Source organism: Oncorhynchus masou, chromosome 5 (genome assembly GCF_036934945.1).
Source record: "Oncorhynchus masou masou isolate Uvic2021 chromosome 5, UVic_Omas_1.1, whole genome shotgun sequence".
NCBI classification, from domain to species: Eukaryota; Metazoa; Chordata; class Actinopteri; order Salmoniformes; family Salmonidae; genus Oncorhynchus; species Oncorhynchus masou.
Genome location: NC_088216.1, coordinates 29,745,401 through 29,773,376, shown reverse-complemented (window position 1 = coordinate 29,773,376; position 27,976 = coordinate 29,745,401). Strand labels below are relative to the sequence as shown.

Sequence of the window (27,976 nt, the reverse complement as noted above, 5' to 3'; positions counted from 1 at the left end):
ATAGTTTCCGGGTTTGACAGAAAGGCTTGTATTTTTGTTATTACATTATATTATAATTAAGTAATAATTTGATATTTGATAGAGCAGTCTGACTGAGCGGTGGTAGGCAGCAGCAGGCTCGTAAGCATTCATTTCAACTTTACTGCGTTTGCCAGCCGCTCTTAGCAATGCTTGACGCACAGCGCTGTTTATGTGGTGTGGGTATGAAAAGTCTGACACGGACCAGAAATTCTTCCTCTGCAAAATATGCCGCAGGCTGGTCCCAACAACAGAGTCAAACACCACTAACCTCTTACCACCTACACAAGAAGCATGTGAAAAAGTACGGAGTGAGTCTACGGGATGCGAGCCAAGTGTACAGTCGAGTTCTCAAAACAAACAACCGACTCAGAAGTTGCAAGAGGCTTTTGCCCGCGGCACACCAAAGAATCACGAAGATGGAAGGAAATAACAGCTGCCGTTAATTTACATCTGTAAAGACATGGCCCCATTTTACACGGTCGAGAAACGGGGGTTTTGTGAGTTGGTGCTAAAACTCAACCCAAGGAACCAAATGCAAATTGATATGACATGTATTAATGCCAAAAATAACATGCAAAACAGGAAAGCAGCTAAAAATAATATATTTTAGACCTACAGTTGAAGTCGGAAGTTTATACATACACCTTTTTCACAATTCCTGGCATTTAATCCTAGGAAAGATTCCCTGTTTTAGGGCAGTTAGGATCAGCACTTTATTTTAAGAATGTGAAATGTCAGAATAACAGAATGATTAATTTCAGCTTTTATTTCCTTCATCACATTCCCAGTGGGTCATAAGTTTACATGCACTCAATTAGTATTTGGTAGCATTGCCTTTAAATTGTTTAACTTGGGTCAAATGTTTCGGGTAGCCTTCCACAAGCATCCCACAATAAGTTGGGTGAATTTTGGCCCATTCCTCCTGACAGAGCTGGTGCAACTGAGTCAGGTTTGTAGACCTCCTTGCTCGCACATGCTTTTTCAGTTCTGCCAATAAATATTCTTTGGGATTGAGGTCAGGGATTTGTGATGGCCACTCCAATACTTTGACTTTGTTGTCCTTAAGCCATTTTGCCACAACTTTGGAAGTATGCTTTGGGTCATTGTCCATTTGGAACACCCATTTGCAACCAAGCTTTAACTTCCTGACTGATGTCTTGAGATGTTGCTTCAATATATCCACATAATTTTCCTGTCTCATGCCGCCATCTATTTTGTGAAGTGCACCAGTCCCTACTGCGGCAAAGCACCCCCACAACATGATGCTGCCACCACCATGCTTCACAGTTGGGATGGTGATCTTTGGCTTGCAAGCCTCCCCCTTTTCCCTCCAAACATAACGATGATCATTATGGCCAAACAGTTCTATTTTTGTTGTTTCGTCAGACCAGAGGACATTTCTCCAAAAAGCATGATCTTCGTCCCCATGTGCAGTTGCAATCCGTAGTCTGGCTTGATTATGGCGGTTTTGGAGCAGTGGCTTCTTCCTTGCTGAGCAGTCTTTAAGGTTATGTCGGTATAGGGCTCGTTTTACTGTGGATATAGATACTTCTGTCCCTGTTTCCTCCAGCATCTTCACGAGGTCCTTTACTGTTGTTCTGGGATTGATTTGCACTTTTCACACCGAAGTGCGTTCATCTCTAGGAGACAGAACGCATCTCCTTCCTGAGCGGTATGACGGCTGCATGGTGCCATGGTGTTTATACTTGTGTACTATTGTTTGTACAGATGAACGTGGTACCTTGAGGCGTTTGGAAATTGCTCCCAAGGATGAACCAGACTTGTGTAGGTCTACAATGTTTTTCTGCGGTCTTGGCTGATTTCTTTTGATTTTCCCATGATGTCAAGCAGAGGCACAGAATTTGAAGGTAGGCCTTGAAATACATCCACAGATACACCTCCAATTGACTTAAAATTATGTCAATTAGCCTATCGACAGCTTCTAAAGCCATGACATTTTCTGGAATTTTCCAAGCTGTTTAAAAGCACAGTCAACTTAGTGTATGTAAACTATCAGTGAAATAATCTGCCTGTTAACAATTGTTGGAAAAATGACTTGTGTCATGCACAAAGTAGACATCCTAACCGACTTGGCAAAACTATAGTTTGTTTACAAGACATTTGTGGAGTGGTTGAAAAACTAGTTTTAATGACTCCAACCTAAGTGTATGTAAACTTCCGACTTCAACTATAGTTGCAAACAAAATAAATATACAGTTTAAGTGTTTTCTATTTACCTTAGATTTTATACATGCATATTTTGTTACATGCTTCTAAATGAGAGAAAATCAAATATGAGTAAGTTACCTTTTATTTACTGAGTTTAATTCAAAATGTAATAGGAAATAGGCCTTTACATGTGGTCATTTAATATATACTATTTATTAATTGAATTTACAGAAATTGTGCTATATCGTGATATGTATGGTTATCGGGATATGAAATGACCTATATCGGGATATATCCTGGCCATATTGCCCAGCCCTAGTGACAACATGGTTCAGTGAGAGGTATGACGGGCCTGGAAGTTAGCAAACTCAGACAACAAACTGGGTGTGTTTGTGTGAATAAAAATGTGTGTATGAGCAACTGTACTCGGGTGTGTGTGTCCCTATGTATGTGTGTGTGCTTGAATCCTTCTCTGCAATGTGATTTGTGGATTCAAATATTTGAAGTGTGTGTATGTGTACCTCGCAGTTGGAGCCGCTGTCGTAGGCGCTGGTGGCCAGACGGGCCAGGTTACAGAGATGCTGGAAGAGGTTGAGGCCCGTCATGCTGATGGTCTCCGGCTTCAGCTGGGGCATCTGAGGAAACACAGGAGGTATTAAGGGCAAAAGGTATTACAATGGTAGACTTGTGACTTTAAGGCTTTTGAACGATTTGGGCAACTTTACAAATTTGTTTCCCCCGGCTACTCAATCCCTTTTCAATTACCTTTCACAATGACTTCCCAAATTTGAGACTTTTTACAAGTTAAGTTGTTATTCTTTCTTTATTTGCTTTACAGATTCTTGCTATCAATTTGTGGCGTATTTTCTTTTAGTTGTTGCTGAGATTCACTATTTATCAACAGAACATGCTGGAAAGACCCTTGTCATAGACACCCCTCCCCACTGAGACCAGATGGTCCAGTCCGGTCGTACCTTTTCCAGGAAGAGGTGTTTGTAGGTCTCCATGCCCATGGCGTGCTGGTCTTTGCTGCGGACCTGGTTGAGGAACCAGTGGAGCGCATCATCGTAACACTCTCCGTCCTCCACCAGGCAGTGCCACAGGATGTCCACCTGCTCTAAACTCAGTCCTGAGGGAGAGGAGGGGCTGCTAGAGTGTGTGTTCATGTACAAATACCCCGCTGCTATGTATACACACACATTCACTGCTGAGGACCTTAACTGATGTCTGACTGTTGGTACACAACACACACACTTCAGACTGTAAAGGGGAAGATATAGTATCACTCCCACACGGGATCCACAATGGACACACAACCAGATAGACATGTACACCGCATTCACGTGAACACAATATAAATGGTTGCCAGAGAGGATTGGCTGCACTATCACGTTATGTTATTTATTTTGTATCATGGAGAATGGCAGTCTGTACGTCCTGGTCGGGAGCCACCGGGGCAGGGAGTCTCCCAGTCAACCTCTAAATCCCAAACATTAGCTCCTCCTCAAACAGACACATAAGTCTGTAAACGCACCCATGCACACAGCACACACAAACACAGCACACACAGGCATACACAAAAGTCACACACATGGCGATGAACGGAGTGAGTTAGCTAGCGAGGTAGATCCGGTCACCCCTCTCCAGAGACTCCAGAGGACAAAGATGTCTCTGTTGTTGGAGAGAGAGCGGCTCATCAGGTTGCACTTCTCTAGGGCCAATTCCACCCCCAGGGTGTAACCAGCCAGCCATAGAGGCACAGATGCAGACAATGATAGGGAATGTTTCTGTTGAGCTGGATGTGAAGACTGGGTAATGTAACGGAAAGTTGGAATGCGTTTCTTATTGGACAAGTCAAGGTTGTTCAGTTTTAGTATGTTTTGTTCCATTTGGTGCCTAATGAATGCGACCGTGTTGACTTACTGAAGTGGTCTGGGGAGCCAAGTGTGGAGAAGACACAGGTCAGGAACTGCAAGCGTACTTGGACTTCTGCACTGTGGCCATACCTGTGATCGCATAGTAATCAAAGAACATAATTCATAATGAACTATTCCGTTTACGTTTGAATTGCAACAATCACTATTAAAAAATTTAAAAAAGACAATTTCAATGCGTTTCACATTTCAAATAAGGAGGTCAAAAACTAGCTACACCCTCCGTAGTTCTGTCAGGACAAAACATTCACGTGTCATTTTTTCTCAGCGGTCCCTTAAAAGCAGCCAGCACCTCCCAGCTGGCAACATACACAACCACAGTGTCACTGTCTGCAGCCACTGCACACCAGAACCGCACTGCAGCGAGACTGGGCAGCTATACATGCAGTGCTACCAAATATGTTGTCCATATTCCATAGTAATAAGACTGTTACCGTTGTATAGTTTACAAGGCATTGGGGGTGGGGGTAGTGTAGTGGAGGGAACGGGTGGGTTACTCACAGGGCAAACTTGTGCCTCTGCTCTCGGACTTCCTGGATGTAGTGTAGCAGGTTCTCAAAGAACAGCTTCATCATGTGCAGCTCCTTCTCCGCCCACCTGGAAGACATGAAACACCACATCAAAGGGTGCGTTTGTAAATTCACCACCTACTCCAATTTCAGGGCACTTCTTTCAGAGTGTGCCAGAGATCAGAATAATTTATGAATTTAAGAACGCGCAGCAGCCGTTGAATGTGACCCGTGTCAGTAAACTTAGAAAAAAATTTTTTGAATTGTTGCCAGCAGCACAGTTACCCAAGCTCTGGATAACATGAAAACAGCCTAACCAGCTCTGCTAGGGCGAGTAAAATGGTGAGAGTTAGGTGTTCTCTCATTTGCGTCTAGAAGTAGCTAGTAAGTTAGCCAAATTCAGCCAGTTAGCTTGACTGCCATGTGAGAAGGCTCCTGAGAACACTCGGCTCAACCCTACTCCTCGCCCAGAGCGTCCAATGTGCACGCTGAAAGCGTCGAGCGTGAAACGCTCTCAATTTACAAACACCCTGACCACACTCTGGCACTCCAAAGTGAATTTACGACCATACCAAATGTCACAAAAATAGAAGTTGTTGCCATATGTGATACCATGTAATGGACAACGTTTGTCTATTCTAATCATGTGGATGGTGTGATGCTTACATGGTGATCCAGTGGGTGTCGTAGCTGGAGCCAAACTGCTGAAAAGTGCCGAAAAGTTTGGGAAGGAGGCGCAGAGAGACGACTACGGATCTGCGAGAGAGAGAAAAGCATGGCGTCACAAAACAAGTTTCATATAATAGCTAGCCAACGAAGGGATCTGATGGCAAAATCATTTGACGTCAATTCATTTCAGAGCTACGTTGTTCACACAGACATAGGCGCTCTCATATATGCACACGTGCCTGTGGTGGGCAAGGTTCTCCAGGCAGCCCTCGATGAACCGCATGCGGATCTGACGGTCGGTGAACCAGCACACCAGAGAGCACAGCAGCTTCTCCGCCTCGTTGATCAGTCCCTCCGACAGGTGGATCTGATGGAATAGGGGAGAAAGGTCACTCGCATCTTTTTCAGACTTCGGAATATCCTAAAGAGATCCTAAAACTAAAACTAACTAACCTTAATAATAAAATGAGCTGCTCCTTGAACCCTGAAGGAAGAAGTGATGCACTCTCCTAATACGTTGAGTATTTAGTAGCTGTGTTTTCTACACAGTAAACGGGTTTCATCCAACCATTTAAGCGCATGAAGTACCCTTGGATTTAAAAAATAAACTCATGACAGGCCTGGTAAATTCCCTAAATGTCAGCAAAAACTACATACGCTAGACAAGGGTGGATATTTTTTGGGTCGCTGATTAGAATACGCAACAAATTCCAGTGCATATTGCACAATTGTTGATAGAAAAACCATGATGTTGAGATATTTGCAGTCATGCGATGCTGTGAGGGGTCTTGTCACTCCAACTTGAAAAAGCATGCAGTTTATTAAGCTCCAGACAAAATAATTTATGATGAACTTCACAGGGTGGTGAAAGTTCACAGTAATGAGCTTAATGCTCCTTTCCAATAAATATTGAGGGTTTTCATTTGTATGCTGGTGACATGATGATCGGTGACTGGCTGCCAATAAACAAATTCAAATTCTCGCATTGTATCTACGAGCTGTTGGCTATAGCGCACGTGCCAAGACCAGAGTGGGCACATTTGCTAGTTATCATGGACCTTACGTACCAAAACCATCGACAGAGTTAATTAAGGATCGAACCCTTTTTTCCACCCTTGCCTAAAATGACATACCAAAATCTAACTGCCTGTAGCACAGGACCTGAAGCAAGGATATGCATATCTTTGATAACACTTGAAAGGAAACACGTTAAAGTTTGTGGAAATGTGAAATTAATGTAGGAGAATAACATCAGATCTGCTAAAAAGAAAACACAAACCAAAACAATATGCATAAAAAGGCCATATAATGTACTATTGCAGTTCAGACGCAATTTAGATGTATGTATGCAAAGTTTCAGATTAATCCAGTGAAGCATTGCAATACTGCACAAATTGTGTATCAAGTCTGCCCAAATGTGCCGAATTGGTCAATTAATACATTTTCAAGTACATATCTACAGAAAACATACAGAAATGATATGGTAACACAAAATGTAAGTTTACACACTCCCAGGAATGTCATACATGATGGATCATTGGCTTATACACATCTAGATGGTGAGGTGGGGTGGGTGTGGAGCCAGAGATAGCAGTTCAAACTATCGAACCCAGTTCCTACATTTGAATATAAAGATAGTTTTGCTTGATAAAAATCCATGCTACATTTTAACTCTGGGACCCTCAGGATGACAAATCAGAGCAAGATTACTAAATGTAAGTATATTATTTACCTTCAGAGGTTAATGTATCAAACCAATTGCTGTGAAAAGTGTTTTGTTGTTGAGCACTCTCCTCAAACAATAGCATGGTACAAATTGGACAGTGCAGTTAGATTAACAAGAATTTAAGCTTTCTGCCCATATAAGACATGTCTATTTCCTGGAACGTTTGCTGTTGCTTACGTCATTCTAGTTAGTTGGCTTCAACCTTCCCAGTATAGGGACACCGATCCCATAGAGGGTAAAAATAGGATAGAAAAGCATAAACAGTTTTTTTTTATTCAGTGAACGGACATTTAAACAACAAAATGTGTCGCTTGTTTCTGGGAACTCAAACTCCGCTTCTATGCCGCTCGGCTTCAAGGCTGTCTGACTATTAGCATGCCATATGCTTTCACTCAGCAAAAAGGTCGCTAACGGAACGCTTTCTTTGAGCACGGTGTAATCCAGTGTCATGGTTCATACCGCATCCTCATCCTGCACCAGGTCCCAAAGCAGCGTGTTGCCCTTCTTGCACACGTTGTCCAGGTTGATGTCAGTCACGGCGTGGCCAGAGTACTGGTGCTTGTGGACCTGCGGGCCTGCAGAGGAATAAAACACAGCCGCTGGTGAGAAAGAGAGCCATAATAAAAAAGGTTCAGTACAGATTTACTGAACTGCTAAAATGTCATGCTAAAACAGTTACAAGGATAACAACTGAAATCGAGTGACACTAAGAAAACAGCCATATAGACCGTCATATTCTCATGTTTACAGGTAGAAGTTTTTTTGTTGTTTAGCAGACGCTATTATCCAGAGCGATTTACAATAGTGAGTGCATACATTTTCATACTGGTCCACCGCAGGAATCGAACCCACAACCCTGGCATTGCAAGCACCATGCTCTACCAACTGAGCTACACGGGATTAAATGATGGTGAAAGCGTTTGACTGGATAGACCCCACCAGATGATTAGTAGAACCATAACTATATGATTCTTGCTGCTGTAAACGGAGGCCTGTTATCGGTGTGCAATGAGTGGGTAAACCGTTCCGTGAGTGCGGTACTCCGTGAATTTTCCAACCACGATTTCTGGGAAACCTGGGAATTTGGGGTAAATTTAAGTAAATTCACAACCCTAGGTGCACCGTGCAGTGCAGCCTACCTTGCACCATGTGCTCGTGGTAGATAGAGGCCAGGTTGGGAAGGTGCTGCTGCAAGTGGGAGCTGAGCTCGGCGTGCGAGTTGATCTGCACCAGCTCCTCCTCACAGCCAGACTCCTCACCGTCAAAGTCGGCCATGTTCTTCTCCGACTTGGCGCTGATCTGGGAGCTGCTGCAGGACACGTCGTCTGCGCTCAGCATGTCGTCCACCATGTGCCTGGAGGATGATTCAACGTTAGAAGGGCAATGCATGTTTTTGTCACTTGAATAAAGCACAAGATTCATGTCGCAAGGAAAATAGTTACATTTACACTGAGTGAACCATGAACCGTTCTCTTTCCATGACAGATTGACCAGGTGAATCCAGGTGAAAACTACGATCAATTACTGTCACTTGTTAAATCCACTTCAAATCAGTGTAGATGAATGGGAGGCGACATGTTAAAGGATTTTGAAGCCTAGAGACAATTTAGACATGGATTGTATATGTGTGCCATTGAGGGTTAATGTGCAAGACAAAACATTTAAGTGCCTTTGAATGGGGTATGGTAGGTGCTAGGCGCACCATGTTGAGTGTGTCAAGAACTGCAACGTTGCTGGGTTTTTCACGCTCAACAGTTGCCCATGTGTATCAATGGTCCACCACCCAAAGGCCATCCAGTCAACTTGAAACAACTGTGGGAAGCATTGGAGTCAACATGGGCCAGCATCCCCGTGGAACGCTTTCGACACCTTGTAGGGTCCATGCCCCGACGAATTGAGGCTGTTCTGAGGGCAAAAGGAGTGAAACTCAATATTAGGAAAGTGTTCCTAATGTTTTGTACACTCAGTGTATGTCTAGTTTCTCATGAACAAATGTAGAAATTATTGACGGGACACTTCTACACATCTATGCAACTCCAGCCAACTCAACCGTCTGTGGATGGTGTCAAGAGTCATTTGGACGCGGACATAATTGCTCATAGATGGTCCTGATTCAACCTGTACAATCGGCCACAGACAGTCTTAGTTGGGGTCTGTAGTTGAATAGAAGCCTTAAAAAAATAACCTCATCTCCCTAGGCAAATTAGCCAAACATAGAACATTGTGAAAGTGGCAATACAGAGAAGACACAGATTAGAGAAAAGAAAGCAAAGAGATGGTAACACTCTTACCCTTCGTGGTGGTGGTGGTGGTGATGGTGGGGCCCGATGAAGTGTCGGCAGTTGAAAAGCTCGTTGCCCATGGCGTCCCCCAGGAAGTCCCCGGGGCAGGGCAGGCAGGTCGGCTCCTGGGGGCCTGGGGCCATTTGAGATGAGGGGCCTCCCATCTCTGAATGTTGTTGTTCGGGCCCCTCAAGCCGGGTAGCGCAGGCGTCCAGCATCCTCATGCGGCCCTCCATCGACACCGTTACCATGCCGACGGCTGCCTCAGTGTTAAAGGGCAAACCTTTGTGTTTTGGTCCGTCTCCTGCCCCTCCTCTTTCGGCTCTGTCGCCCTGCTCCTCCACCAGCGCCTCGCCCGCTTTCCGCTTACTGACTTCCAGCTGGTCCCGGGGCTCCTTCTGCGGGCTGCCTTCGGCCGCTACATCCCGGTTGTTCCCCTCTTCGTCCTCTTCATCGTCCTCTTCATCGTCATCATCTTCGTCATCATCCTCATCATCCTCCTCCTTGAGGATCTCGCTGTCGGCCATGTCGTCAGAGTGCAGCTCGCTGCCGGGGCTTCCCGCCGACTGGCTTGCACGGCTGGAGCCCGCCTCGTTGCTGGAGCCCTCGCTGTGGCCACTGCTGCTGCCCGGCCCGCTGCTGCCCTCCTCCATGCTGTTGGCCGTCTCGTCCGAGCTGCCCTGCATCGACTCCTGGACGGGGAGGAGAGAGGAGACCAAATCAGTTCCAGTTAAACCAGCCATACAGCAGAACCACAACTTTTTTTTTTTTACATGAAACCAGAAAAATGCTAATAAATCAGGGATACTGACTTGGATTTGCTTTTTGATAAAAATGCTAAAAAGTTAGCAATTGGAGACAGTGGCTAGGCAAACAGAGAACAAGGCATGGATTGCTGAACAGTGCTGGAAAGTAACAGTTTGCTACTAACAGAAATTCCTATTAAATCTATTGAGAAAGTGCATCACTTGTTTCTCCATCTAGAGAGTGTGAAAAGGGTACTAGAGTGCTGCTAACCTCCGTGTCAGAGAGTCTCTGCTGGCCCCGCTTGCTGCCGCCCATCATCTGCTCGTCCATCTCCATGTCGCTACCGCCGCTGTGGTGTGTGTCACTGTTGTCACTGCTGTCCGGGCTGGCCGCTGGGGAGCCTGGGTAGAGACGAGAAGCAGAGGCTTAATGCATCAGACACCGCATCTCACAAAACACTTCAGAATTCATAACGTAGTCTATATACCAGCAGAGATGTTTAAGAGCCTATGTATCTAAGCAAGTGGTAAACCCTGGTTAGGTTTTAAAGGATGTTCCATCCCAGCACTAAAACACCTGATACAACACCTTCATCACCTTGATTAGTGCTGGACTGAAACAAAAACCAGCATACCCCTGCAACTCCACCGCACCGGAGTTGTCTACCACAAAGATAAAGAACATAGATCCCCTTGAAATACACACAGACAAACACAACAATCGTACCTTTCTTGTTGCCCATGGGGACATTGGTGTTGAGCAGCGAGGCGAAGGAGCTCTGCTTGGAGAGCTGGGCCTTAGCGGACAGTGCGTTGTTCCACAGAGCCTTGATCAGCATGGAGGCCAGGTACAGGGTCTGAGGGAGGGAAGCAAGCATAGAATTACATACAGAATCACAATTATAGGATCTTTGTGGTGGGCAGGTGACCAAGACAAAGAGCAGCTCTGTTAGTTAAGACTGGGTGTATGTGACTATAAAGCTCCTTAAAGTAATCCGGTTGATATCTAGATTAAATCACACTGAACATTTTAATTGTCTACTCCTTGCCAATTGCCTAAAGTAACTCTAATCTGAGATAATAACAGGCCGAGGACCATACCAGTCTCGCAATATCTTCTCCATATTTTTTTTCCATCCGTGTTGTGTTTCCTTGCCACAATACTTAAGAGTATGGCGATACTGGCATGGTCCCGGACCAAGGTAATTCGTAGTCCTCATGTTCCATTGGGTACTCATGCTGTGTGGCGTGTGTGGGTACCTGTTCCGTGTGTGCGCTGGGGTGCAGGCCGGACACCAGGTTGAGGACATGGCGCAGCGGCACCGGGTCCAGGTTCTTGATGAGCGAGGGGAACAGGTCGTGGATGTAACGGCTACAGTGCTTCAGCTACATAATAATAGAGAGAGACAAGGTCGAGGAGTACATCAGTGAATAATGACACAAAAGACAACTTTGTATTTCAATGAAATGAAATGATAGCAAAACTATTTGGTAGAATATAGTAAAGAAAAGTGTAATATATGCATACAAATTCAGAGTATGAGCGCTGCTCTAAGATTAGGTCCCTCAACTTGATTAGAGAGGCAAAATTGATCCTAAAAATCAGCATTTCTACTCTGAGAAGCTTTCTACGTGATTTCTAGGCCCTAGTGTTTAGTGCCTAGTTACCTGAGCTGCGGCCCAGATGCAGTCCACATGCTGGGTGCTGAGCCTGCCCTCTGCGGCAAGGAAGTTCAGGATCACTTGACACTGTTTAATTATCTGGAACGACAACAAAGAGACACAAAGACAAGCTCCTCATTAACAGGGAAGTTCAAACACAGATTACCCACTAAAATGTATTGGCTTACAGTAATAATGACTTGGAATGGGAAAACTCACCTCAATATGCAAATTTGGTCCAAATATATGCTCCACCACATTGTTGTTGATTAGCCAGTCAGCTAGTTCCTTTGCTATTGACCTGGAGAGACAGTTTGAGGTACGATGCTTTAACGGTCTGTGACGCAGTGCTAACTCAACTCAATCGACATGCGTTTCATTGTTAAAAAAAATTATTGACTTGATTTTTACAATGAAACCTAACTCAATTGACTTACGTTTCGGTGTCGGATACCAGAGACTCATTATTACAGACGTCGTTGAAGGTGTGTAGCTGATTCTGTGGGGAGAAAACGAGAATAAACATGTAATGAATTGTGTATGCATGTACACACCAGTGTACTTCATCCCTTTATCGAGCCATTGACCCTAGAGTAAAAGTCACAGTAAACTGAAAGTCCTAGTGGAGCGTTAATAAAGTATACAAGTGTCTCTGTGTCAAAAGCGGTCACAGCGGTCACAATGTTCCTCGCAGTAACCCGGGCCTAGACTCCCAAAGAGCAAGCAACACAGCAGTGTGTGAGAGTGGGTGCATGCTTCTCGGGGTGCACGTGCGAGTCTCACCGTGATTTGGCTGAGGCCGGCCAGCCTCATGGTGAGCGTGGGGGACATGAAGTATTTGAAGGCCAGGTCCAGGCTCTCCTTGTCGAAGCACAGTGCGCTGTCCAGCGGCTCCTTCACCGTGCTCCACATCAGGTCGGCCATGTTGCGTGCCGCGCTCTGACGGAGTTCCTGGTCCGACAGCTTGCACAGGTACCTGGGGAGGGACATATTTAGAAATAAGTTATTTGTGAAATGAGATAAAACTTTATTTAAAACCAGGAAGTCCCTTTGTTAGGAAATACTTTTATTTGTTCTGTTTAATTTTAAAGTAAGTTTCTCTCGAGTGTGGTTCTGGAGAAGACGCGGTAGACAGGTTGGACATAATGACTAGACAAACTAAACAGTCAGGACTAAGTGTTTGGCATCTATCGAGGCAGGCTGAAACACTCAGATGAGAAGCACTTTGATAAGCTACTGAGAAAAACCATGACAATAGTTGGCTGCAACGAGAATCTACGGTCTCCGCGATAAATAAGATACAGTATGTATCTTTTTAATAACTTCTGAGAAAACAAACATTTTGCTCAATTCAGGAGGAAGGAGTGATACGCTATAAGGTGGAATGGCACTGGAGCCAAGAAGTCACATTTCATCATTCTTCTTAGACAAAGGACCAAAATGAGTAAGGAATGTTCCATTTGGATATCAGGACCAGTTAATTCAGCCCACCCAGGTCACATGACAGAGGTGCGGCGAGGCCTGCGAGCTGTCTGGCTGCTCCAAGGTCATGTGAGGAGAAGCTGACTGGAGCATTAGCCACTGTTACCATGGCGAGGGAAGCTCTTCCTAGCAACACCAGTTGGTGGCACGGCAAGAGTGAAGCACACTATACCGACTGAGGGCTCTCAGCTGAAATTGCTTTCCATCCAGAAAAAAAATATATACAGTCAAGTATCTGATTGAATTTTAGAAATTCAACTCAAATACAACAAAAATATGCATAAAGAGCATCCACTAAATTCAACCTTGATTTATGCTGATCGACTGCCAATATGCTGGATTACCCTATTTGCATAACGTCCTCCCTAATACTACATCCAATATTCAGGGGAGGATCTCTATCAAGTGCGTTTGATTGTGTGTTGGAAAGTGGTGGGCGAGTCGAACACAGCACTGTGTATTCAAATACAATATGCATTTCAAACAGCCCCTTGGGCCATTTCTGACGAGAGGAGCTTCAACTGCAACAGCAACTCCCCTCTCTCTGCCCCATTTTCTTATTCTCTTAGAATGACTGCAGAAAAAAAGCACTAAACAGCAGTACGGGATGCCATATTGTTGAGAGCTGTATTTGATGGGGGGAAAACGTCATGACTAACAACCATTTTATTCAATAAATCATTTGTGATTCAATCTGTATTGTTACATGCCTAATTAGGGATTTCAAGGCACTAGTGAAAACTCACTGGTAGTGAGACACTAATGAAGACCTAATTATCCTCACTCTGAAGTCCATACAGAGATTTCACCACAGAGTTTCATTGATATGGAGTGTGAACTTACCGTATTACATACGTGCGGAACGGTATGATGTGCTGCATGACGGCGGGAATGTGCAACCATATTCGGATCTGTGTGTGGAGAGAACAAACAGATGTTGAATCAGACTGTCATCCCTTGAGATGTGTGAGAAGCAGTGGAGAACGGAAAAACAGATGCCACTAACAGAGCTGGCTGACTGATTATTCACTGCAATTACTAACGGAGAGAGCATTTACAAACTAAACAGCTGTGCTATAACATAAAAACTGCATCAGGAACATCTGCACACATGTGGCTCGGAGATCGCGCTGAAACAGCATCTGGAGGTAGTGGTAAACATATCCAGGAGATAGATAGATATATATCTATCTATATAATGAGGGTTTGGGTTGGGCTGGGCTGCAATGTTGGGTGGCTGGATCAACCCCTACTCACATTGGAGACGATGGTGATGAAGGCGTGGGCGATGGGGAAGGGCAGGCTCTCTGGCGTGCCTGACTCAAAGCAGTCCTTCATGAGCGACAGACCATGCTTGCCACAGAACAGGCACACGTAGCGCAGCAAGTGCAAGGGGACCTCCACATCCTGGTCACAGGAAAAAACAAGGTCAATACAACTTTATTGTCCACACAGATATGGAAAACTTTGTCTTCATAACACACATCTTAGTGGAAGAGACTAGCGTGATTGGTGCAACAAGAACTATAGGTGAAAGGTGAAAACAATACGGTGGATGGACGTATACTGGGAATTTGCTTTCACTTCTCTAGTTCTTTCACACCATCTCAGATGAAGGAGAAGAGATGATGGCTTTTCTGCAGAATATTCAGGACAAAGTATGAAGACCAGAGCTGGAATCATAGTGAACTCAGCAAAAAAAGAAACGTCCCTTTTTCAGGACCCTGTCTTTCAAAGATAAATTGTAAAAATCCAAATACCTTCAACGATATTCATTGTAAAGGGTTTAAACACTGTTTCCCATGCTTGTTCAATGAACCATAAACAATTAATGAGCATGCACCTGTGGAACGGTCATTAAGACCGCTTACAGACGGTTGGCAATTAAGGTCACAGTCATGAAAACTTAGGACACTAAAGAGTCCTTTCTACTGACTGAAAAGCACTAAAAGAAATATGCCCAGGGTCCCTGCTCATCTGCGTGAATGTGCCTTAGGCCTGCTGCAAGGAGGCATGAGGACTGCAGATGTGGCCAGGGCAATAAATTGCAATGTCCGTACTGTGAGACGCCTAAGACAGCGCTACAGGGAGGACAGCTGATCCTCGCAGTGGCAGACCACGTGTAACAACACCAGCATAGGATCGGTACATCCGAACATCACACCTGCGGGACAGGTACAGGCCGGCAACAACAACTGCCCGAGTTACACCAGGAATGCACAATCCCTCCATCAGTGCTCAGACTGTCCGCAATAGGCTGAGAGAGGCTGGACTGAGGGATTGTGCTAAGGTAGGTCTTCACCGGCAACAATGTCGCCTATGGGCACAAACCCACCGTCGCTGGACCAGACAGGACTGGCAAAAAGTGCTCTTCACTGACGAGTAGCGGTTTTGTCTCACCAGGGGTGATGGTCGGATTCGCGATTATCGTCTAATGAATGAGCGTTACACTGAGGCCTGTACTCTGGAGTGGAATCGATTTGGAGGTGGATGGTCCGTCATGGTCTGGGGCGGTGTGTCACAGCAACATCAGACTGAGCTTGTTGTCATTGCAGGCAATTTCAATGCTGTGCATTACAGGGAAGACAACCACCTCCCTCATGTGGTACCCTTCCTGCAGGCTCATCCTGACATGACCCTCCAGCATGACAATGCCACAAGCCATACTGCTCATTCTGTGTGTGATTTCCTGCAAGACAGGATTGTCAGTGTTCTGCCATGTCCAGTGAGGAGCCCGGATGTCAATCCCATTGAGCACGTCTGGGACCTGTTGGATCAGAGGGTGAGGGCTAGGGTCATTCTGCCCAGAAATGTCCGGGAACTTGCAGGTGCCTTGGTGGAAGAGTGGGGTAACATCTCTCAGCAAGAACTGGCAAATCTGGTGAAGTCCATGAGGAGGAGATGCACTGCAGTACTTAATGCAGCTGGTGGCCACACCAGATACTGACTGTTACTTTTGATTTTGTCACCCCTTTGTTCAGGGCACATTATTCAATTTCTGTTAGTCACATGTCTGTGGAACTTGTTCAGTTTATGTCTCAGTTGCTGAATCTTGTAATGTTCATATAAATATTTACACGTGCTAGGGTTGCTTAAAATAAACGCAGTTGACAGTGAGAGAACGTTTCTTTTTTGCTGAGTTTATATTAAATTTTTGAGCATTTGCTTTAGCCTGCCTGGTGTGCCAAATGAATAGGGAGCTTCATCAATAAGAGCATCGATGATGTCATTCCTACAGCGCCCGTACGTACATACTCCAACCAGAAGCCATGGATAAACGGCAACATCCGCACTGAGCTAAAGGGTAGAGATGCTGCTTTCAAGGAGTGGGACTCTAACCCGGACGCTTCTAAGAAACCTCACTATGACCTCCGACGAACCATCAAACAGGCAATGCGTCAATACAGGACTAAGATTGAATCCTACTACACTGGCTCCGACGCTCGTCAGATGTGGCAGGGCTTGCAAACTATTACGGACTACAAAAGCTGCCCAGTGACACGAGTCTATCAGACGAGCTAAATTACTTCTATGCACGCGTTGAGGCAAGCAACACTGAAGCATGCATGAGAGCACCAGCTATTCCAGACAAATGTGTGATCACGCTCTAAGTAGCCGATGTGAGTGAGACCTTTAAACAGATCAACATTCACAAGGCCGCAGAGCCAGACGGATTACCAGGATGTGTACTCAAAGCATGCGCTGACCAACTGGCAAGTGTCTTCAATGACATTTTCAACCTCTCCTTGTATAAGTCTGTAATACCAACATGTTTCAAGCAGACCACCATAGTCCCTGTGCCCAAGAACACCAAGGTAACCTGCCTGAACGAATACCAAAATGCATCACTCACATCTGCAGCCATGAAGTGCTTAAAAGGTGGGTCATGGCTCACATCCAACACCATTATCCCAGAAACCATAGGCCCACTTCAAATTGCATACTGCCGCAACAGATCCACAGACGACACAATCTCTATTGCACTCCACACTGCCCTTTCACACCTGGAAAAAAGGAACACCTGCGCGAGAATACTATTCATTGACAACACCATAGTGGCCACAAAGCTCATCACTAAGCTCAGGACCCTGGGACTGAACACCTCCCTCTGCAACTGGATCCTGGACTTCCTGACATGCCACCCCCAGGTGGTAAGGGTAGGTAACAACATATCTGTCACACTGATCCTCAACACAGGGGCCCCTCAGGGATGAGTGCTCAGTTCCTCCTGTACGCCCTGTTCACTCATGACTGCATGGTCAAGCATGACTCCAAAACCATCAAATTTGTCGACAACACAAGTGGTAGGTCTGATCACCAACAACGAGACTCTATAGGGAGGAGGTCAGAGACCTGGCAGTGTGGTGCCAGGATAACAACCTCTCCCTCAATGTGATCAAGATATAGGAGATGATTGTGGACTACAGGAAAAGGAGGGCCGAGCATGTCCCCATTCTCATTGACGTGGCTGTAGTGGAGCAGGTTGAGAGCTTCAAGTTCCTTGGTGTCCACATCACCAACAAACTAACATGGTCCAAGCACACCAAGACAGTCATTAAGATGGCATGAAAACACCTATTCCCCCTCAGGAGACTGAAAAGATTTGACATGGGTGCTCAGATCCTCAAAACGTTCTACAACTGCACCATCGAGAGCATGACTGGTTGCATCACCGCCTGGTACGGTAACTGCTCAGAATCCGACCGCAAGGCACCACAGAGGGTAGTGCGTACGGCCCAGTACCTCACTGGGACCACACTTCCAGCCATTCAGGACCTCGATACCAGGCGATGCATGGCTACCACAGCATTCCGCACCGATACACCATCCCATCTTGTTTGTGCTTAGTGGGACTATAATTGTATTTTTCAACAGGACAATGACCCAACACACCTCCAAGCTGTGGAAGGGCTATTTGACCAAGAAGGAGAGGGATGGAGTGCTGCATCAGATAACCTGGCCTCCACAATCACACGATCTCAACATAATTGAGATGGTTTGGGATGAGTTGGACAGCAGATTGAAGGAAAAGCAGCCAACAAGTTCTCAGCATATGTGGGTAGTCCTTCAAGAAAAGCATTCCTCATGAAGCTGGTTGAGAGAATGCCAAGAGTGTGCAAAGCTGTCATCAATGCAAAGGGCTACCTTGAAGAATCTCAAATATATTTTGATTTGTTTACAACATGATTCCATGTGTGTTATTTCATAGTGTTGATGTCTTCCCTATTATTCTACAATGTAGGAAATAGTTTTTAAAAAATAAGAAAAACCCTGGAATGAGTAGGTGTGTCCAAACCTTTGACTGGTACTGTACTTATTACCTCAGCTAACCTGTGCTGCCTCACATTGACTCTGTACCGGTACCCCATGTATATAGCCTGTTATTTTATTGTGTCTCTAATTATTATTATTATTTTTTTTTTTACTTCAGTTAATTTGAGTAAATACTTTAAAACTGCATTGTTGGTTAAGGGCTTGTAAGTAAGCATTTCACTGTAAAGTCTACACCTCTTGTATTCGGCACGTGCCAAATACAATTTGATTTGAGTATTCCATTGGTTTTATTCCAGCTATGGAAGGTCAATTAAGCACAGAATACTTTCTGAACTCCGGTCTGATGCAGACTATGAACTTTGTCCACTGGAAATATCCATTAAAATCACATAAATGTTTAATACGGTGGAAAGGTATAAGCTGGGGAGTTATTAAATTAGCCTGAAACCGATTATTGTACTCTGGGGAAAGATAGACATCACTTGGAGGTGGAAATGAGCCTCAATTTAATAAAAACCCAAACTACACTGCAGACACATTTCACACCTCATGTGTACATTGGCCTGAAAAGCCACAAGAGGGACCTGAGATCCGTGTTTAGAGAGCCTTCACCCTCCGTCTCCCCCGGTCCTAAAGGAAATATTTGTAATTAGAACCCTGAGGGAGAACTGTTCTAGGACCTATTGTTAACCAAATCTACACCAAACCTCCTTGAGTGAAAACCCATTACAACAACCTGGGAAGAGTGTTCAGAGTCCTGCCTCCCTACTCTCCCAGTCCTAAATGGGACACGGCTGTTGGGCTCTGGGCATGCCACTTTTCAAGCAGCTTCCCATTAAAATATAAATAGACCCAAGATGTCATGAACCACTGATATGAGTAACATGACCACAGGAGAGAGGAGAGGGGGTACTAGGAGGAGATTGGTGATTGGTCAAACAGGCAGACCCCACATTAAGACATGGGCCTTTGCTTCAAAGGACTGGATGACGTCGGATGCGTACCAAATGGCACCCTATTCCCTACATAGTGCAGTACTTTTGACCAGAGCCATACGGGCCCGGGTCAAACGTAATGCACTGTGAAGGGAATAGGGTGCAATTTAAGAGACGTAGATGTCGCTGTAAAGAGTTGGACCCGACACAAAGCGACAATCAGGCGGATCGAGTATTGTGTTTTTGGACAAAACAGTGGAGTCGTAAAAACAAAGAGGGCGGAGGAGTCCTTACATTCATGTCGCAGAAGGAGCCGAGGATATTGCTTTCATGAGCAGAGATGTCCTGGAAAAAGGAAACAAAGAAAGTATGACGAGTATATTGTATACTGAGAAATGTTAGAGAACATTTAAGAACAAGTATTAAGTATACCATGGAGATAAATGCTGATATACTGAATCCATAATTGAGTTGTGTGTATGGGTCCATGTTATGCTTTTACCTCTACGGTGCAGTGTGCAGTACATATATTATAACATTACTGCTTTGGTGGGATGGGTGTTGTGTCGGGGGAAACACGTTATTCTTTTACCTCTACAGTGGGGATCCATTATGTATTGTATCAGGGTGTGTCAGTCCATTACCTCTATGGTGGGGTGGGTGTTGTGCTTGTAAGCCGTGTACAGGGGGAACTGAATCTGGAAGATCTTGGCGGCGCAGAGCAGCAGCTTCTCCCGGTCCTCGGTGCTCCACGAGTCAAACATGTCCTCGTGGGCCTGGCAGTCCGTACTGCTGCTAGCTACAGCCTCAGACGCCCCAATACCACTACCACTTTCCCCTGGCTTGGGGGCCTCCTGCTGGGCCTGGCTCGTGCCCTGGACTGGGTTCTGGTTGTTGTTATTCTGGTTCTGCTCCGGTGCGTCCCCAGCGCCGTCCTCCTCTGCCGAGTCCCTCTCCACGTTCAGCGGCTCGTCCTCAACAGGCGAGGTGGGCGGTTGCTGGGGGTGTGGCCCTGCTCCAGTTATTCCACCCCTTCCCTCTCCTCGCCATTCTGTCCCTGGCCCATCCGCAACTCCGTCGTCGGTTATGCCCCGTTGGCTGGTGACGCTGCAGAGGCGGTCTCTCAGGCTGGTGACCTGAGCGATGACCAGGTTGATGAGGGCGTAGACCAGCTGGTTGAACACCTCCAGGTGCTTGTACTCCTTGAAGCAGCATAGACATTGCCTGTGCAGGGAAAGGAGGGGAGGTGAGAGGGATTGCGTGAACTGCGAATCACAAAGACCCACCAGTGAGTAGCAGTCAACTCCTACTGAAGTCGCAGTTCGAGGCTGACTCATTCCATTTGGATGGTTAAGGAATCAAAACGTTTGGGAACCATAAAAAGGCAATGCACGGTCCACACTAGAGTGAACTGTAGCTTCTGCATGTGTTGGCCTCAACAACCAGCCATCTTTAGAGACTCCTCTATTGGCTCAATTCAATCAAACTTGCATTGAAGCGAATAAAGCATAGAAACATACTTTACTCCCCATATTCAAATAACATCGCAAGAGAAGCCTCGTTTTAGGTACTTGCAACAGAAAATATTCAGTTCTCTCACTTTCTGAATAAGACATGTAAGTGGGCTTTAGTTGTCTGAACAAATATGCAGAATACGCATTGTTGTGGAGGATTTAATTGAATGCAGCCCTTGGATCTATTTTGAGCTCTGTTTGTTCTCATAAATTCTGTTTCTTGTGACATTAACGTAATGTAAAACGCCTGTGACTATATTACTGGCCATCCTATTTTAGACAGACATTCTTCCCCCCCACCATGTATTTTGATAAGACAGCAACCAATTAACACACATGACGGATCCCACTAATCAGAAACACAAAAGAGAAGAACGCAAAACTAGAATCAACTTTCCCTGATCAGTCAAGCACTTTTGCCTGATCTCACAGGGAGTGGTAGAACAACTATGAAAGGTCAACAATTCCTCAAGGCTCTTCTCCGTGCAGGCACGAAAAACACAAAGTTGTTCAACAACAATAAACCACCACCAAATGAGCCAAAAAAACGATTATTTATGACCCACTTGTCCTCTCGTGACCTTAGCTAGCCTACATGCTAAGCTACACCTAAAACACATAGGTTAGCCGTTAGCGCTAGTAATAAACAATGAATTCATGGCTGATAATGGCTTCAGATAGACCTAGAGTTATCCAGGAGCGGACATCCTCCCCTTTTAAATGAATGAATGAATAATGGTCTACGTTCCAAATGAAACCCTTCCCCCTACATAGCGGTCAAAAGAAGTGCACCTGGTCTAGAGTATCGCACTGAATAGGGCTCCATTTGGGACAAATACACGGAAGAATAATGAATGCGGGGAACAGAGGAGAGCGGGAGACTGACCTCTGGGTCCATGAGCTGATGTAGCTGAAGACTCGTAAAGCATGCTCCTTCTTCAGCTGTAGGCCCTCAGTGCTGTCTGCATCCGATACTGGAGGGGAGAGAAAGCAGACAAGGTGGTGAGTACAGTTCAATGTACATGGAAAAGGCAAGTGTACAACATGACCCTTGACACACACTGCTTGTTCAAAGGCTACTAGGCTATATGGTGGCCACAAGCTAGAGAATAGCACACATTGGAAGCTGAAATTGCAATTAAAATAGTTTAGGCATTATCAAAGACCGTTGAAAGTGGTTGACAGACACTTCGCTACAACAACAAATATATTTCTGGGAGGCGCAATGCCAACGATCCTTTGGTCAACAGGAGAACAGAGATGATCCTCTCTACTCTGGATGGGAGACTGACCCATGGAAGTCTCAAGCCTCTGGTGAGAAACATGCCTCGGCACCACATTAGCTCGGGGACAGGCAAGGCTCCCCATTACCGACAACTGACGGGTAACTCCACACCAACAGGCCTTCCAAAGCAGCATTGGCTTGTACTACAGGCTAAAGTCAGCTACTGTATTATGCGTTGGTGACTAGGGATGGGGGTAGAAATAATTTCATTATTTGAATAGTATCATACATTTCTGTCTGTATCTGGATATTTGAAATAAACATACGTTTTTAACCTGAGCACTATTGCACGAAATTGAGGCTGGTGCTCTATTGCTGCTTGGAGATGCTGGTGAGAGGTCATGTCTACACTTGACACTTACATACGACTACTGCCATCAGAACACAAAGATCGCATTGAAAAGTCCCTTTGTGGTCTGATTGTGTTCAGATCTGACTGTCCACTGCAGGAGTTGGTCAGGGATGCATTGTGTTTAGATTTATCCTAAGTCTGGATGTAAACAGGCTACTGAAATCGCAGAGAGTGGACGATAATATCAGCAAGCACTCCTCCCACAAGTCCCCAGAAAATGTATGTTTTGGAACAGAGAGGCACCTCGGTTAGCTGGCTAGTTAGCTACACTATTTAGCTACTGCCATCAGTTGTTGTTTTATCATATTTAGCCTATTCCACAGTTTTTAGAATGCATACTGGCATTTGAATAAAGCGTGGGAAAAGGGAATTCGGACACACTGTGGACACGTTTAAATCTAGGTGTAGGCGCATGACATGGGGCATGTCATAACGTCATTGAAAAGTTGATTTTATTAAATTAATCATTTTAAATGTCATGGACCTTATTTTTAACCATGTTACATGGATATTTTCATTTAGAAAATGCCTGTATTTTAAAATGGGCCTATACATTTTCTTGCCGCAAAAAATGAATACCCCCAAATACTCGTATACTAACGTCCTTTAGGATATTTGTATAACCATGCACATCCCTTTTGGTGACACACAAGCATACACACAGTCTCAAAACAAAATGTAAGCAACGTGTGGGGCGAGGTGTGTCCAATGGAAGGTTATTGCTGTGTCAAAAGTTCAGCTCTAACTTTTCTGTGGAAAGTGCTGCATTGCCTTTATTATTCAGCAACCCCAAAGCACTTGTGTCTTTCACAAAGTCAATGGTGTAAATGAAAGATGTGTGACTCTGTGAAGGCTGCATTTGTGATGCATCCTTTTCAGCTGCACCCATCAACCACAGATCTTTGTTGTTGTACCGGTACCCTATTTTCTGCTCTCAGAACAAAAAGAGAAAATGGACCATATTGACGCCTCACATTGGCCAACATGCCAAGACTACGAACAGGAAAAGGACACAGTGATGAAAGCGTTAGCCGACACACAAAATGACTTAGCCCACATATTAAAGGATTTTTAACTTACAAACCCACACGAGTGCTTTAAGTTAGATTTTTTTTATGCCACTATGGACATATGTGTTATAATTTTTTATTTGGCTTTTCTAGTACTATCCAACGACAAGAGCACCTGTGGTTGTTTTGGAATACTTTAAGTGTTACTGCTACCTCTTTTACTTCACTGCCAACTAAAAGCTGAACTTAAGATATAATGCTAATGAAATAATGTGTAATATTCATTGTATAGTTTATGTTGGAGGGAGAAGTATCATTTAAAAAAAGGTGCAGCCTACATTCAAACTTTGTGACAAGAGACCCATTCCCATCAACAATTTCCATACCTGACTGACCTATGTCACATTCTTATCATGAATAGGGCCTAATAATAACCACTGTGACAATAGGAGTTATGCCAAAACACTACCAACAGAAACAGAAAACAGGTAAGTGGGTCTGTTCCTGAGATGAACAACAAACCAGCGCTCTAAAGTTCACCTTGCCCTGACCTAACTGTGTGCGTCTGCCTTAATTCCCTTTTTAAACACTTCTTTTTTATCTTGGACTGGACTCTGCCAAAATTCCCAGCTCCCTTCATAAAACAATCCATGACATTGTGTTCGGTGGCCTGGACCAAAAACATTGCGATCATTCCCAGATAAGAGGATCTGGATATCCCAGCCATTGTTCTGACAGCAAGGCTTTGAGCTTGTAACAAAAACATTAGAGAAGTAAAAAAGACACTCAACTTCCTGTGTTGCTTCCACCAACAGTTGGCTTTAGGTGCTGATCTAGGATCAGTTTGGGTTTTTACATCAATTGATTAGTGTTAGGCTAGGGGCAGGCAGGTAAACTGGTCCCAGTTCTATGCTCAAGGGCAACCTCTGCCTTGCTGGCCACAGTGACAGACAGCATCTTAAAGCAGGTTATGTGGGGATTGACAATGGCAGCCACATGTTACGTTTACATTTCAGTAATTTAGCAGATGCTCTTATACAGAGCGACTTAAAGGAGCAATTTGCGCTAAGTGTCTTCTTCAAGGGGGCATTGACAGATATTTCACCTTGCTGACATGGGATTTGAACCAGTGACCTTTCGGTTACTGGCCCAACTCTCTTAACAGCTAGACTACTTGCCACCCTGCAGGCTTACTGGCACAGCATATTCAATAGCGGGTTGAAACCCTTCATTCCCTCAGTAAGTCACTCACTTCCCTTGCATGCATGCAGCCACACACAAAACATTCCCGGCTTCATGCAAAAGCTACAGCAAATTTGGGGTGAGGGGTGACCTGGTGAAAGCACACATGGGGCTGCCAGTCTCGCACCCTGGTGCTCTAGACAAGCCTGTCACAGGCAACAAGCCCCTCACACCTTCACTGGCGGGAGCCTGGTGCCAACAAAAAAACACACACACACACAGGGGTGTACTCGGTTTTGCTGAACAGAGAGACGACCATCACAGGTAAAACAGCAGCTCTGCTGTGAAAACTTACTACTGTTTAGCCTACTAGCCATTTCCAAAACTGTTGTTGATAGACATGCATGTGAGCCAGAGAGAGGGTGTTTGCTCAAAGACAAAAGGAAGCCCTTTTAGAACACTAGTGACATGGGCCTAATCCTCCACACACTTTAATAATACACTGATTATAGGCCAAATTAAATGCATGGAACATTTCAGTATGGCTACATTTATCTTTCCGTAATTTGCCTACAAACCACTAAATTAATCTGAGCACCTAAAGTGTCATGCTCATTTGAATAACAGCTTTTTGGGGGGATAGCTTATATTCCATTAATCTAGTTTATTTTAAATGTGTATTGACAGGATGAAAGACCCTTTGAGCTGCGCCATCATGATCCCCCTTTCAAATGGGTCCTGCAATAAGCAACCCACAACCGCTTTACCATGCGGGCTTGGATATCCTCCCAAAACATGGAGACCATTTTAAACAAGATTACCCACCCCAAATCAAACGTTTAGACACTAATATCAGACTGAAAATAGGTTTAAGACATCCAAAACTAGCAAACAAGCATATTAAGATTTAAAATGCAAAACCCCATGTTATTGATGACAAACAACTCATATGGCATGAAGCAATTTGGTAGCCTAGTGGTTAGAGCGTTGGACTATTAAATGAAAGGTTGCTAGATCGAATCCCCGAGTTGACAAGGTAACAATAGTTCTTCCACTGAACAAGGCAGAACGACCCACTGTTCAATGGCTTAGGGACCCACTGTTCCTAGGCCATCATTGAAAATATGAATTTGTTCTTAACTGCCTTGCCTAGTTAAATAAAGCATAACATATGAGGCATGTCAGCACTGTCTTCTTGCTACCATCACCAATACCTTCCCATGCACACTACACAACCCATTGCAATTTTATATATCTATAACTGCAATGGTGGAAACAATTGATGTAGCCCTAAAAAAACGGGCCTTTGTTTATTCGCTCCAACATCCCGTCGTGAAAGCAATATGGCCGAGTTAGCTAACGTTACCTCGGAGCTAGCAAATAATCTGTTCAAACCGTCAATTTTAATCGGAACTAGGAAATACATCCAATAGCATTCGTAGGCAGATTTTATTTTGATTAAGAACAAGCTTATAGCTAGCTAACAAAAACGCTAATAGTCATAGTTAGCATTGGTTACATGCCTAGTTTGCTAGATGGCTTAATGTTTTTACGTAAAGAAACTAGTGACCCATATTACTTAGGTAACAATGCTAAACATTTGCTTGTAATCTTGCAAAAGTATATTATTACAGCGCGTGTGGCAAACCAAATATGAAAACGAATCCGTCCGTTTTGATGCCAGTTGACCACAGCTCGCTGGCTAATCTGCTAACGTTGGACAACTCGTTACTCAACGTGAAACTGCCAAACATATCAACCAGACAGGGTAGCTAGCAAGAGCGAACACGCCTGCACAACATGCACCACTTCCACAACCACCTCTCTCGCCTCCGACAAAAAAGGGACATGCAATGTGTAACAAACATTTTATGGACAAATACATATCAAACCACATTTATACAGGGAGTTAGCCAAAGTTAGATAGCTAACCAAGTTACCATGCAATGGCATCAGCCCAATCTAATTAGTTAGCTGACTAAGTTCATGATGTTCAGAATCTCGTCTAGCTAGCTAACTAACTCTACTCAGGCATCTCCTTCATTATGCAGCGATTTGACAGAGACAGGCCTCAAAGTTGCAGAAAATGTTCCATTTACATTCAGATCATTAATTCAAGACAAGGCCTTACATTGGCAGCTGTCTGGTTAGTGGAGAACAACCAGGCACGACAAGGGTACGTACGATAGCTAGCTGTCCAGCTTTCCTCAGGTAGCCTGATTTTGCGAACGTTAGCTAGCATTAGGGGACCACTACGGCACTAACATATGTAATATGTAATAAAAATTGTTTACTTACTTTCATTTAAAACCTCCACCAGCTCGGCGCAGTTTTCACACATTGTTCATTAAAAAAAATAACAAAGGAAAAGTGTAGTCAAACCATTGGAAATTGTTGATGGATACGAATTGTTGGCACCTGGTTGTTTTGGGGAAAGGCCCGATGTAGTGGTTAGTGAAGATTTGCTAATGCATTAAATCAATTAAGGGAGAGTAATTGATTCAGATTACATTTGATACTAAATATCGTTGATAAAGTCAAAAAGTAAAAGGCATTAAGATACAGAGTCGAGTCAATCTCCAATCGGAGCGTTACTGGAGAGAGTAGATACGGCAGCCATATTGAAAAGGGGTGGGGGCACAGCGTGTTCATAATTCGTAACTTTCCGTTGTCTCCTTCGCCTTGTTCGACTTTTTCCGCTTGTCTCGCGGTTACTCCATCAGCAAGATACGTTTACAAATGGCGTTTCATTCACATACAGCAGGCAGGCAGACAGACAAGAGAGCACCAGCCAGTAGCCACTGAGGTTATTCGATTATCTGGCCCAGATTACCCCGATGAGGGAAGAATGCACCGGGTTAAAAGTGTATTAATTCGTTTTGGAACCGTGCTGCCTCCAGCGCGTGAGCCAGGTGGCCCGTTCAGGAATGACAAGGATTCTGTTTTCACATGAATGTGATTGCTTTAGATTTTTTTTTTTAAAAAAAAACTTGATCGGCTTTCCCATTGATAATTTTTGAAATGTTGAACACATGATGGAAAATAGATGTTTGTTTCTGGACGATGCACAATGCTGCCTTGTTGACATTACAGCGCGGCGCATATTATGGTTCGATTGTAATGGGTACACCTCTCTCACCGCTTGTGCCCATTCGCGTCACTGGCCATGGACCGGTGCGCTGCGGCTCAGGTTAATAGATCGCCCTCATTGGCACCAGCATACC

General features: G+C 44.6%; 1 protein-coding gene and 1 non-coding gene across 8 annotated transcripts in view; both read right to left on the bottom strand.

Annotated features, from left to right (window-relative positions):
- The window catches only part of LOC135539370 (ubiquitin carboxyl-terminal hydrolase 34-like), a 58,735-nt gene extending 31,350 nt beyond the window's left edge, over window positions 1-27,385 (bottom strand). For 3 of the 7 annotated variants that reach the window (XM_064965204.1, XM_064965205.1, XM_064965207.1), the window contains exons 1-22: window positions 27,051-27,385; window positions 21,810-21,897; window positions 20,054-20,633; window positions 19,704-19,754; window positions 14,458-14,607; window positions 14,044-14,111; window positions 12,502-12,694; window positions 12,156-12,217; window positions 11,938-12,019; window positions 11,725-11,817; window positions 11,317-11,442; window positions 10,784-10,913; window positions 10,328-10,458; window positions 9,320-10,002; window positions 8,168-8,382; window positions 7,488-7,627; window positions 5,542-5,669; window positions 5,300-5,389; window positions 4,626-4,721; window positions 4,114-4,196; window positions 3,165-3,319; window positions 2,712-2,825 (exon numbers count right to left, since the gene is read on the bottom strand). In XM_064965204.1, coding sequence (XP_064821276.1) covers window positions 2,712-2,825; window positions 3,165-3,319; window positions 4,114-4,196; window positions 4,626-4,721; window positions 5,300-5,389; window positions 5,542-5,669; window positions 7,488-7,627; window positions 8,168-8,382; window positions 9,320-10,002; window positions 10,328-10,458; window positions 10,784-10,913; window positions 11,317-11,442; window positions 11,725-11,817; window positions 11,938-12,019; window positions 12,156-12,217; window positions 12,502-12,694; window positions 14,044-14,111; window positions 14,458-14,607; window positions 19,704-19,754; window positions 20,054-20,633; window positions 21,810-21,897; window positions 27,051-27,093 — 3,501 coding nt within the window. In that variant the 5' untranslated portion in view covers window positions 27,094-27,385. The remainder of the gene's footprint in view (window positions 1-2,711; window positions 2,826-3,164; window positions 3,320-4,113; window positions 4,197-4,625; window positions 4,722-5,299; window positions 5,390-5,541; window positions 5,670-7,487; window positions 7,628-8,167; window positions 8,383-9,319; window positions 10,003-10,327; window positions 10,459-10,783; window positions 10,914-11,316; window positions 11,443-11,724; window positions 11,818-11,937; window positions 12,020-12,155; window positions 12,218-12,501; window positions 12,695-14,043; window positions 14,112-14,457; window positions 14,608-19,703; window positions 19,755-20,053; window positions 20,634-21,809; window positions 21,898-27,050) is intronic. The other 4 variants (XM_064965206.1, XM_064965208.1, XM_064965209.1 and 1 more) reach the window with 2 other exon arrangements.
- On the bottom strand, window positions 4,382-4,512 carry LOC135540538 (small nucleolar RNA SNORA70). The gene has a single exon (XR_010455829.1). It is a non-coding gene; the product is annotated as a small nucleolar RNA SNORA70 (small nucleolar RNA).
- Window positions 27,386-27,976: the final 591 nt, after the last annotated feature.